Source organism: Callorhinus ursinus, unplaced genomic scaffold (assembly GCF_003265705.2).
Source record: "Callorhinus ursinus isolate GAN/ISIS: 27379988/994484 unplaced genomic scaffold, GSC_fseal_2.0 scaffold9, whole genome shotgun sequence".
Lineage (NCBI taxonomy): Eukaryota > Metazoa > Chordata > Mammalia > Carnivora > Otariidae > Callorhinus > Callorhinus ursinus.
The window spans coordinates 23,464,410-23,477,978 of NW_027397071.1; the positions used below are offsets into that span (position 1 = coordinate 23,464,410).

The 13,569-nt window shown below is 35.2% G+C and overlaps 1 protein-coding gene across 2 annotated transcripts in view; it reads right to left on the reverse strand.

Moving 5' to 3' along the window:
- CCDC18 (coiled-coil domain containing 18) overlaps positions 1-13,569 on the reverse strand; it is a 113,436-nt gene that overhangs the window by 51,678 nt on the left and 48,189 nt on the right. For both annotated transcript variants that reach the window (XM_073896287.1, XM_025872214.2), the window contains exons 16-18: positions 13,416-13,493; positions 8,524-8,640; positions 2,715-2,882 (exon numbers count right to left, since the gene is read on the reverse strand). In XM_073896287.1, the coding sequence (XP_073752388.1) occupies positions 2,715-2,882; positions 8,524-8,640; positions 13,416-13,493 (363 nt within the window). The remainder of the gene's footprint in view (positions 1-2,714; positions 2,883-8,523; positions 8,641-13,415; positions 13,494-13,569) is intronic.

The following is a 13,569-nucleotide window of genomic DNA, read 5'->3' on the forward strand; positions in this document are numbered from 1 at the left end:
CTTTCCACAGTTTGGCTATTGTGGACATTGCTGCTATAAACATTGGGGTGCACGTACCCCTTCGGGTCCCTACATTTGTATCTTTGGGGTAAATACCCAGTAGTGCAATTGCTGGATCGAATGGTAGCTCTAATTTCAACTGTTTGAGGAACCTCCATACTGTTTTCCAGAGGGGTTGCACCAGCTTGCATTCCCACCAACAGTGTAGGAGGGTTCCCCTTTCTCCACATCCCCGCCAACATCTGTCGTTCCCTGACTTGTTAATTTTAGCCATTCTGACTGGTGTGAGGTGGTATCTCATTGAGGTTTTGATTTGGATTTCCCTGATGCCGAGCGATGTTGAGCACTTTTTCATGTGCCTGTTGGCCATTTGGATGTCTTCTTTGGAAAAATGCCTGTTCATGTCTTCTGCCCATTTCTTGATTGGATCATTTGTTCTTTGGGTGTTGAGTCTGATAAGTTCTTTATAGATTTTGGATCCTAGCCCTTTATCTGATATGTCATTTGCAAATATTTTCTCCCATTCTGTCGGTTGTCTTTTGGTTTTGTGGACTGTTTCTTTGGCTGTGCAAAAGCTTTTTATCTTGATGAAATCCCAATAGTTCATTTTTGCCCTGGCTTCCCTTGCCTTTGGCGATGTTTCTAGGAAGAAGTTGCTGCGGCTGAAGTTGAACAGGTTCCTGCCTGTGTTCTCCTTTAGGATTTTGATGGACTCCTGTCTCACACTGAGGTCTTTCAACCATTTGGAGTCTATTTTTGTGTGTGGTGTAAGGAAATGGTCCAGCTTCATTCTTCTGCATGTGGCTGTCCAATTTTCCCAACACCATTTGTTGAAGAGACTGTCTTTTTTCCACTGGACATTCTTTCCTGCTTTGTCAAAGATAAGTTGACCATAGAGTTGAGGGTTCATTTCTGGGCTTTCTATTCTGTTCCATTGATCTATGTGTCTGTTTTTGTGCCAGTACCTTCCTGTCTTGATGATGACAGCTTTGTAATAGAGCTGGAAGCAGATAATTCATATTTTTGAGTTGTTTTTCTTTTTCAAACTTTACAAAAATATATAAATTAGAAAATGATAGTTCCCTGTAATCTCACGAAACCTCACCTTTTGTCATTTGATCTGTGTATTCTGAATTCATCCACAGCCTCTCTAGTGGAACTAAAGAATCCCTCAATACATTCAAACATATCAGGCAGGTATTCTCTATTTTCTTTTTTTTAGAGACAGCTGTTCTGTGGCTCTCCATCCCTTTTGTTAAAAGTCTAGACCTATTGCTTGCTATGCTTGTTCAGCTTCATCTGGAAGCACTTCTTCATCTTATCTGTGTTTGATTCCGACTTCCTAAGTCCGTTGTTGACTCTGGCTTGTAGAATTGATTAAAATTCTTGTTCTTTCTGAAGTCATTTTCATTTCCATAATGATTTTATGGTTCTCTCTCTCTTTTTTTCCCCCCTTAAATCTACCAGTTCATTTGTATTTTTCATTTGGTAAATTCTTTTTCTTCTTGATCTTTGTTTTAAGAGATTTTTGTATGTTCTTTAACTTCTTTGAGGGTCTAAAGAAGTTTATATCTAAAAATTTCTTTAGTATTTGGAGTAAGTTTTCCATTGTATACAGTATTCTCTGTATTCATCGACAGATGAATGGATAAAGAAGATGTGGTATATATACACAATGGAATATTATGCAGCCATCAAAAGGAATGAGATCTTGCCATTTGCAACGATGTGGATGGAACTGGAGGGTGTTATGCTGAGTAAAATAAGTCAATCAGAGAAAGACATGTATCATATGACCTCACTGATATGAGGAATTCTTAATCTCAGGAACAAACTGAGGGTTGCTGGAGTGGTGGGGGGTGGGAGGGATGGGGTGGCTGGGTGATGGACATTGGGGAAGATATGTGCTACGGTGAGCGCTGTGAATTGTGTAAGACTGTTGAATCACAGATCTGTACTTCTGAAACAAATAACGCAACATATGTTAAGAAAAAAGAAAAAGAAGAAGATAGCAGGAGAGGAAGAATGAAGGGGAGTAAGTCAGAGGGGGAGACGAACCAGGAGAGATGATGGACTCTGAAAAACAAACTGAGGTTTCTGGAGGGGAGGAGGGTGGGGGGATGGGTTAGCCTGGTGATGGGTATTGAGGAGGGCACGTTCTGCATGGAGCACTGGGTGTTATGAACAAACAATGAATCATGGAACAGTACACCAAAACAAATTATGTAATATATGGTGATTAACATAACAATAAAAAAATTTAAAAAAATATGAATTATCTGTCTGAAGATTTCAGATGAACTGGTAATGAATGAAAGAGGAAAGATTCGATTCTAGTATAAAATTCCTAGGATTCTTTCACTGGAGTAATAACTTATTTTTAGAAGTAAGTAGTTTCCTTTGGGATTTTTCTTGTAGTGCACTGCTTTAGCATATCCTTAGGGATTATCACGCATCCTGATCCAAACACACGATGGAATGAAAAAATCTAAATTATAACTAAGTTATACGGATTACAAAAATGTGCCCATGGTATTAGAGATGCAGGTTAGAACACACACAAATAGAACTTTACCCATTTTTCAATGTTAACACAGAATATTTCTTATAATATGAAATCTGTGAGGTAAATAGCAATATAACAAAATACTTATTATCAGTTTTTAAAATTTCTATTTCATACAAGTGAAACAATGTTGACCAATAAGATATACCTGTTTTTCAAGTTTAGTTTGAATGTCTTCTAGCTCTCCGTTCCTAATTGTCTCTTGTTGTAACATTTGCTGCTGTTGCTGAAGAGTATGCTGTAGAATAAGATTCTGCTCAGCAGTCTCTTGAAGACTGTGATTTTTTATCTTTAGTTCTTTCTGTAAACAGTATACCTAACAAATACATACATTTCTCATTAAAATGACATTTCAAATAAAAAGTCATAAAATGTCAAAGCTGTCTTCCTTATTATCTTCATTTGTCATATGGGATAATTGTATTTATGGCTATTGTTTGTTATATGGAAGGGCAGGTTCACTTTTCGGATGGAAGGGTGAGTTAGAAGGGCCTGCTTATAAGGCTGACTCTTGGGGCGCCTGGGTGGCTCAGTCATTAAGCATCTGTCTTTGGCTCAGGTCATGATCTCAGGGTCCTGGGACTGAGCCCCACATCAGGCTCCTTGCTCAGCGGGGAGCCTGCTTCTCCCTCTCCCACTCCCCCTGCTTGTGTTCCCTCTCTCACTGTGTCTCTGTCAAATAAATAGATAAAATATTTAAAAAAAAAAAAAGGAAAAAAATTCCCTTTGTCCTACTAATCCAAATCCAATAAATCTGCCCAAAGAAATTATTTTAAAATCATAATAATGCAGCATAATTTAATATTTATTTTATAGTATTCTTTATGTGCTCCCAAAAGTAAGAGGAAAGTTTAATAAATGATATATCAATCTTGATTTAAAATGATGCAACCATTTAAAATCATAATTTAAAAGATAGTAGGAAATACAATATTTTACACAATGAAATTAAGTGGAAAAAGCCCCCCAGAATTACATTTCATTAACATAATTATGAAAAACATTCAGACAAATAGAAAACTGAAAACTTACGTATTAGAAAGTGGATTGCAGGTAAATCCTTTAAAAATATCTTATTTTTGCTTATATAATAACTATTTTTAACATGAAGGAAAATAAAAGTCATTCCTTTAAAGCAAAAAAAAAATCTTACCAATAAGTATTCCAGAAGAAAGGAATTTTAAACTGCTAAGAAATAGTGGAAGAGAACCCTGATTTGGTCCCTTTTTCTAATTATCCAGCAGTTGAACAGTCAGCAGCATCATGAAGGGCTCAGGGGCCAAATATTCTTTGGTCATGAGGAGAAGCTCTTAAGTTTCACATTTCTTCATTATATGATGACACTGTAAACTTGGTGAACCTTAGGCAACTAACCAATTTCTTATTCTATTATTATAGTCCTTTTTTAATGCTAATTTACTTAACTTTGTCTAAATGAAAATAATTTATTTAGTGCAAACATGTATCAGTATCACCTATTTTCTTTGTTTTACTTGCTAGCTAGCCCCCAAGAAAACTGCAGATCACACTTAGTGCAGTAGTTTATTTTATATAGAACTGATCTGCTGGGCACCTGGGTGGCTCAGTTGGTTAAGCGACTGCCTTCGGCTCAGGTCATGATCCTGGAGTCCCGGGATCGAGTCCCACATTGGGCTCCCTGCTCAGCAGGGAGTCTGCTTCTCCCTCTGACCCTCTTCCCTCTCGTGCTATCTCTCATTCTCTCTCTCTCAAATAAATAAAAAAAAAAAAAAAAAAGAACTGATCTGCTGCAAGATAAGTTTAAATACTATTTTTTCTTTATCAGAACATCCTGTCTTATATTTACTTTCCTAGTCAGAGAAAAAAATGGACAAAATATTAAGATAAGGTAAAACAGAAGAAAAAAAGATAAGCCTTAGCCAAAATGCCAAGAAACCATACCACATAACAATAAAAAATTTATTTCAACAACCTGGTCACTGGCAAAATAATTTCAATTAAAAATATTGAGTATCAACCTGCATCTATTCAATTTGAAGTGGCATTTTATTGCACTACCCTTTAATTTCCACTTGACTTTAAACTATAAGAAATAGTTTTTACATTATATTCTCTACTGTTATTATATTCAGAGAAGAGATTTCCTAAAGGATTTATCACTTTATAATTAGGGTCAAGAAGAAAGTAGAATTTACACTATAAAATCTACTTGGCGATCAACTTTATCTAGATTAATCTATATCTGAAGGAAAAATACTCTCACCATTATTACAAAAAGTAAAATATAACCCAGGGGTGCCTGGGTAGCTGAGTCAGTTGAGAGTCCGATTCCTGGTTTTGGCTTAGGTCATGATCTCAGGGTTCTGAGATCTAGTCCTGAGTTAGGCTCTGTGCTCCGTGAGGAATCTGCTTGAGATTCTTTGCCTCTCCCTCTCCATCTGCCCCTCCCCTTGCTCACATGCTTTCTCTATCTCATAAAAAATAAAATCTTTAAAATAAATAAATTAAATAAAATATAACACAGAAAAGTTACTGATATGATGATGCCAACTTCTCAAAATTTAAGTCTACCAATTTGAAAATATCAATAAAATGATTGATTTTATGCAAAAAATGTTTAGGCTTAATTCACATCTATTTTGTGTTTATTTTCTTCTCTCACATTAACAATGTAATTTTGCATCATACTTTATCACTTTTTAAAGCATGTTAATATGGAATTAAAATATTTTCAAAATGATTCAGAACTCCGAAGTTACTATTATTTTAATCATAAATGTACTTACTCAACATGTGGAAAATAATATTTGCCTGAGGCAAAATTTCAGAGGAATATTTATTAGCTTTTTGTGGTGGATAATTAACATTTAGTTTTTACAACTGGATAACTTCCTACCAGTATGCTCTAGAGTCACTTAATTATTCAGCTAGTATGTGATTTGGGAATATCTACTGATTTAAAAGATTAAAACATCTTTATAACATCACCTATTACTAAAAGAATGGATGCACTATGAATCAAATCCAATTTTTTTTTCCTTTTAAGGTTTTATTTATTTATCTGAGAGAGACAGAGAGAGCGCACAGCAGGCGGAGTGGCAGGCAGAGGGAGAGGGAGAAGCAGGCTTCCCGCTGAGCAGGGAGCCAGACACGGGGCTCAATCCCAGGACCCTGGGATCATGACCTGAGCCGAAGGCAGATGCTTAACGACTGAGCCACCCAGTGGCCTCAAATCCAATTTTCTAAAACCTAGCTATATATAATGAAAACTTCACAAGTCTGATATAATACAGTTGACTCTTGAACAATAAGGGTTTGAACTGCATAGGTCCACTCGTGCAGATTTTTTACAGTACAGTACTGTAAATGTATTTTCTCTCCCTTACGATTTTCTTAATCACATTTTCTTTTCTCTAGCTCACTTATTGTAAGAAAACAGTATATAATACATATAACATAGAAAATATGTGTTAATCATCTATGTTATGGTAAGGCGTCTAGTCAACAGTAGGCTATTCATAGTTAAGTTTTTGGGAAATCAAAGGTTATATGGGGATTTTCAACTACATGGCGGGGAGGGGGTCGGCACCCCTAACCACTGCATTGTTCAAGGATCAACCTTAATTATATTAACCAGCACTGATACTAAAATTTGCTCTAAAGACAAGTAATTCAAAAGTAAATAAATGTATGGGGTGGTACTTAAGAAAACAAAGTAAATAGTAATTGAATTTTTCTCCGTTTCTTATCAATATATGTGAAAGAGTGAAAGATAACCTGTTAAGCCAAATACATGTGCACTGAGATAATAATTCAGCAGCAAAAAATGCAAATCTTTCTAATTTACTTCCTTATTCCCTAGTATAGTTGTACATACTTGACTACTACTTCTGATTTCTAATTCAGTTTGGAGCCTAGGTTTTTATTTCCAGTCATTTTGGAAATAATTCTAAGTTCATTTTAGGTAAATGCCTACTATCCACCCTAGTCTCTGATGCGGTTTCTGAGAGCACAAAGTGTAAAGCTCAACAAACTCTCGTTACAAACACTGCTTGTCTCCAGATTCTATCTCTGCCAAGTCCATCTACACTGAAGGACAGTGAGGGCTATCAAAGAAATGTTTAAGTAATGTTTGAAGAAGTTCATAGTAAAATAAAAATAACATTTCTATTTTAAAAAGTCAAAGTATCCATAGTTGAGGTAATTTAAATTCCATATACTGCAGTAGAGAAATATATGCCTGTCTGTCAAAGATGCTATAAAAGCCTTCATGAAGAGACATAGAAGGAAGAAGACAGGACCAATAAAATATGAAGAGTTCCTTTTTCAATCTCTAAACTTACATAATTATGTGATACACCTAAGTCTGGAGTGCTAGTCAACTACATATTTGCTTTTAGATCTATGCTTGCCTTCCCCCTGCTCTGCTCCAGGTATTGCAAGAAATTCCTTTTTGGATAACAAAGATTTAGCCAGTGGGAGGGACCTGGAGCAGTCCTCCTCCTCTACGGCCTCAGTTTCAATTAGACAGATTCCTTTGTGGACCTCACTCCACTAGGCAGCCCTGCTTCTGGACTATAATCATTACATCTCTTCCTGATATTCCTCTATCCCTAATGATGGTAGTAGGTCCCTGCTTATGATAATCTGAGTCACCTTACCATGCTTTGTTTGCTTCTCTCTTCCATCACCTGTGTATCTAATTCTCTGCATAAAATTCTCTCCATTTTAAAGATATAGAAAGGATTCTATTTTTCTGGTTGGGACTTTCTGATGCATTCAAGTCAACTTTGATGAACATTTTTGGGGGACTATTTCTAAACATGAATTTAAGGTTTAAAGCTTATATTTAATTTTTAAAACAGAATTTATTTTAAATTTGTATTATAAATTCTAACAAAGAAATAAAGGAACTCTTCACTAAGGTTATACCTTTGAGCAAAGTGAATACCTATTATGTTGAAAGCAAAGTGGTAGACACTGATGATATAGAATAAGGTATGAATAAGATAACCTGAGTCATCCATCCAGCATCTCAGAAACTCTTCTCAATAGACAAAGTTGAATTTCCAAACCTAATTCTCAATCCTTCAGACAACCAGAAGGAGCAAAAATAAAACGAAAAAATTTGAAGATGGGGTGCCTGGGTGGCTCAGTTGTTAAGCGTCTGCCTTTGGCTCAGGTCATGATCCGAGGGTCCTGGGATCGAGCCCCGCATCGGGCTCCCTGCTCCGTGGGGAACCTGCTTCTCCCTCTCCCACTCCCCCCTGCTTGTGTTCCCTCGCTAGCTGTGTTTCTGTCAAATAAATAAATAAAACCTTAAAAAAAAAATTTGAAGAATTTTACGCCTCTAAATCTAAAACAATATTCTAAGTCTTAATCATTTTGTTAGAATTCCTTTCTGTGATATTAACAATAATTTAATCTTCTGATTCCCTAGAAATAGATAAAAGAATCAAAATTTTAAGGTGTCATATTTTGTATTGCACAGAATTAATGTTTGTTATAAACAAAGAATATAAAATTGGAATTCACATTTTAATGGAAAGTTTTTTTTAAAAGATTTTATTTATTTGAGAAAGAGAGAGTGCACACAAGTTGGGGGGAGGGGCAGAGGGAGAAGCAGGCTCCCCGCTTAGCAGGGAGCCTGATGGGGGGCTTGATCCCAGCACCCTGGGATCATGATCTGAGCCCAAGGCAGAAGCTTTAACCAACTTTACATAATTATGTAAGTTTAGAGATTGAAAAAGGAACTCTTCATATTTTATTGGTCCTGTCTTTAGGGAGAGGGAGAAGCAGGTTCCCCACAGAGCAGGGAGCCCGATGCGGGGCTCGATCCCAGGACCCTCGGATTAAGGCACCCCTTAATGGAAAGTTTTTTATCAGTTACAAAAAGATGTACTTTTAAAGAATCTTAAAAATAATATCTCAAAAAGAAGTCATGTGAAAAATGTTTTTTAATAAAAATGCTAATTTACCTCTTCAGATTTCTTCTTTAGCTGCTTTTCAAACTTTTCCTTATTTCCTTCTAATTGATTCAAGTGCAAGGCAAGTTCTTCCTTACAAATTTCCAGTGCTGAATCTAGTTGTCTGACCTAAGCAGGAGAAAAGCAAAAAAAGAAAAATCAACTAATATTAATGAGTGCTTATTATATGTTCAATATTTTACAGGTTTATCTCCTAATATTACCTAACTGCTTCAAACTGAATACATAGCCCAACTTAGGACACAAAATGCTATTACAGAAAAAATTTATTTAGAAAACTGATTTTTTATTGCAAATTAGGAAATCAGAGGCTGGAGTCCTAAAGAATAAACAGAACATGAACAAGTGAAGAAGAGCATTCCAGGAAGAGGGAGTATGTCCAGAGACAAGACAATGTGAAAAGGAATGGTGCGAAGTTGGCAGTTTAGGGTACGAAGAGTATTAATTTATAAGGGATGGGTTTTTGGGAGATTAGACTGGAAAGACAGACTGGGGCCAACTGTCAAGAACCTGTAGACCAAACACCCTAAGACATTTACCTAAAATAGTAAACAACATTTAAGCCTATTTCTTAAGTTCCCTTGATCAAGAAAAATAGTAAAGTGAGTACACATTAGTGTACTGCGCTAATAATGCTATGGTGCAAATATTCTGAATGTGCTCAAGTCACGAAGAAAATGAAAATATTTTTGTTAGCTAGAAAAAAAACTTAGCAGGCTGCATTTGCTTTGAATCAGTGAAAACATTTTCAGAAAGGCAGCACTGTAACTTGGTCCAAGTGTTCACAGAGCTGCAAATGCTTTACACACCTTAATATTAAATAGCAAATGAGCAAAGAGCAACACAAATTCAGTAAACTTTTTTCACAAAAATTAGTTTAAGGGCCACAATTTGCACATGTGCTCCATATCCCATCTGTCAAAAAGATGCTTCTCTTGCTTCTTTCTTAGTGTAATTTTGAGCTTCTCAGGAGTGGTTTTTTACCCCCCTTAATCAAGCAGCATTCTCGTAAGTCATCTTGAAGGTGTAAAAGAAATCTCAAGATGAGAAAAAGAAAAATGCTCCCTCTTGCAGATACTATTTATTCTATATCATGAAATTATCTTTGCAACTCTTATTTCTAAATAGAGAATCCTGAAAGACCATTTTCAAAGATTGTCCCTATAGCCTGTGAATATAACCATTAACAGCTAAAAAGTTGGTAATTTTGAATTATTATCCTTGTTAATAAATTAACATTAAATAACACAAATTAACATTTGTTTTATGAAAGGTATAAATACTTATGAGTTTTCTTTCTTTCTTTTTTTCCTGAGGGTTTTATTTTTTTAGTTTTCTTTCCATGAGAATGAGCACTGGTACTTGTATCATCTCCCACACACAGCGAAAAAATGAAATCTGTGACTGTCAGAATATCGCATCTGATAATTAATAATGTAAAAACTAATTCAGGCAAGCTTTATCACAAGATGTTAAAACTATTGGTTATAGGTAGTTGAGGAGTAGTACATTCACATGGCCTGAAAGAATCACCGCACATTTTATTAATTATAAAGGAAAAAAATGTGCCCTTTACATGGGGAGATCTGGCAGTAATCAGCTTAAATAAGGTGCCAATATTGGCAATGCCAGTTATGGGTAGTCTGACATGTGCTTCCTGATGGGAAGCAGAAAAACACAGTATTAACTCATGTGGTCTTCTAGTTGACCTAGACTTTCAGAAGATTCACTATCAAGAAGAACAGAAGGAAAGAGTAAGTTTAGGGAAACCTAAAGTGCCAAAAGCAACAAGTAATTATAAATGAATCCTAGAGTGGAAAAAGAACAAGAACAAGCTGAAGTAGTGTTTCTGAAGGTTTTAATGGGTATACAAATCAGCTGGGCACCCTATTAAAATACAGATTCTGATTCAGTAGAAGGACAAAAAGGTAGGACAGGAGACATGGGCTCAAAATTTAAGGAAGCTCTCACTCTCAGGGTCATGCCAAGTGCCAACACTATACTTATAAAACCCCAAGAGTAAGCATCTCCTTAAATTTTGCACCAGAAGCAATTCACTTCCTTCACCTTAATCCCAATTCTGTTCAGTAGGTCCGGGGTATAGCCAAAATTCTGCAAGTCAAACAAGTTTCTAGGTGATGTTGATGTTGCTAGTCCACAGACCATGCTTTGAGTAGCAAGGCTATATAGAATGATTTTAAATAATTGGAAAAATTTAGTATGGACTGTGTGTTGAATGATGCCACTGAATTAACTTTTACTTTCTCTGGTGTGCAGAGTGGTGTAGTCATGTAGGAGAAAGTTTCTGTTCACAGGAGATGCAAGTTTAAATATTAAAGGTGTAAAGTGTTATGACATCTGCAACCTTCTCTCAGGTGGTCTGGCAAAAAGGAAATGTACACATTTATGTCTCACATTTACGTTATGAGATTGGGTGGGTGCGTGCACAAGTGGGTATGTGTGTGTAGGGAGAGATGAAATGAATGTAGCTAGAGTTTAACAGACAGTAAATCGAGGCAGAGGGTTCACAAATGTTCTCTGTACTATTCTTTCCATTTTTTTGTAGGTTTGGAATTCTTCAAAATAAAATTTAAAGTTTTTTGTTTTTTTTTTTTTTGATAGAGAGAGACAGCAAGAGAGGGAACATAAGCAGGGGGAGTGGGAGAGGGGGAAGCAGGCTCTCCACAGAGCAGGGAGCCCGATGTGGGGCTCGATCCCAGAACCCTGGGATCATGACCTGAGCCGAAGGCAGACGCTTAATGACTGAGCCACCCAGGCGCCCCTCAAAATAAAATTTAATTAAAATTAATAAATCAATTTAAAAAATAATAAAACCCCAAACATTTACTACTCTGTTGGATTCATTATTTGAACAAGGAGTTTGAGAGTCTAAATCTCATATGGATAAGCATCATTCACCTCACACAAACCACCTATAAATACACATACACATATATGGACATAAATGAATGAAATAAAATGAATGAAATGAAAATAAAGACACTGCTTTGTTGAACCAAAAGAACTCCCTCAGGAGTATAGTCTGGGGGTAACCAGGTATGGGCTCTAGTCTACCTATTTTCAACAAAAGCAGCTAAATTCTTTTTTGTTGTTGCTTTTTTCTACTTATGATTTTCTTTGGGAAAAGAAAAAAATCCAGAGTGGACTATAAAAGCAAAGAAACAAAAGAAAGTAAGTAAAATCTCTAAATCTAACAGGCACCTTCTCAATATTCTATTTAACAACACGTAATATAATTGCTTTAATTTATTGGTTTCTTATTCCTGTTCAGAATTTCTCATCAATCTTCTAGTTCTCATTAATCATACTTTCATAAATGATATAACTTTAAATTGATTCTTATAACTCTCCTGCAGATAGAAAATTCAGAATTTTTGTGATTTCATTAATTATATTTGTATTTCCTTTGTTAATGGTTGAATTGACTGCATTTTTCACGAATTTACCAATTGTAAGAATATATTCTTTGACTGGTTACTTTAAAAAAATTCATTATTTTTTATGCAAAGAACAAATAGAGGTACCTACGTAGAGGGACATAGCCAAAGTCAAGAGGGGAAGGTGGTAATGACATATCAGGAAGAAACGAGGTTTCAAACTTCAATTTTGTTGCTACAAATATCCTGTATGTTAGGTTTGGTATAGCTTGAGTCATAGGAATGTTGTTTCTATATTTCTTCCTCATTTTGGTGTTTGCCCCAATAACATCAAACCTAAAGCCATTAAGGGAATAAAACCCAGTAACAATTTCTTCTCTTACTGATTTTAATATCTGGTTATTAACATATGGAAATAAACTACTAAATGTGTTAGGTAGTTTGATAAAAAAACAGGAGGTACGTGGCAAAACAGATTTTATTTAATGAAATTATTTCATGCCTACAACTTTCATAATGATTTTTTCATGTTAATGATCTTAGAGGTTATTTTTACATGAGGAAATGAACTGACATGGCATTAAATGTTAAAAGTTTTGGGGAATACTATATGAGTTATGGATAAACATATAATCGTGTTCACATGGGCATACTTGGTAATAAAATGGATTAAAAACAGAGTACTAGGCAAAAATAACACTGGATTAACATATTCCTTATATTCAAGCCATATATGACAGAATAAACATGCTGTTACCTATTTTTAACACTAAAAATGCAAAGGAGAAATATCGTATAGTAAGTACTTATGAAACTTTGAGTAACTAAGTATGTGCTAAGCATTATAGGTACCTCATTTCATCTCCTCCTCATACTGACCCTCCTCCAGAGTATTGTTATCTGTATTTTACTGATGAAAAAGTTAAAGTTCAGAGACTTAAAATAACCTAGCCAGGGTTAAAGTTAACTAGTAAGCACTCAGAAATCAGAACTGAACCTCAAGTCAACTTAGCTCCAAAACCCATTCTTTTAACCATGAAGACAGAGTAGCCATAAAACAAAAGGATTTTTGTATTTTATCTGGAAATTCTGATTTTCTCCCCTAATTAATCTTATAGCAGAACTGGTAAAAAGAAGTAAAATTCGACTGCTTGTAGATTCATCTCCTTTCACTTCCTCTGTTAATTCTTTACTGGTAATGTTAATAAGTAGCTACAGTTAAAAAAACATTTTTTGTTAAAAAAGAAGCCTTTCTTAAGGCAAAAAAAAAAAAGTTTAGACAATCCACAAACCAGATTATCAACAAATAATTAAGATTTTAATTCACAACGAAGAAAATATACTTACAGAAAATAAGTTCACTGACTCAGGCAAAATCTTTACCTGTGAGTTTTTATTTAAATAATTTTTATAATTTATAGAGAAAGTATAAAAGCTACAGAATGTCTCTATTAAAAAAAAGTTTTAAAAAATTAGCATACTAGCCTTGATTGTTTCTTCCGATACTTGGTTCTGTAATGTTCTCAAAGCTTCATCTTTCTTCATGTTTTCCTTTTCCATCTCCTGAAAACACACAGATTGGTAGCAAAATATGAGTACATGTATAAATATTTTAATTTTAGCATTACTAATAGGCTGT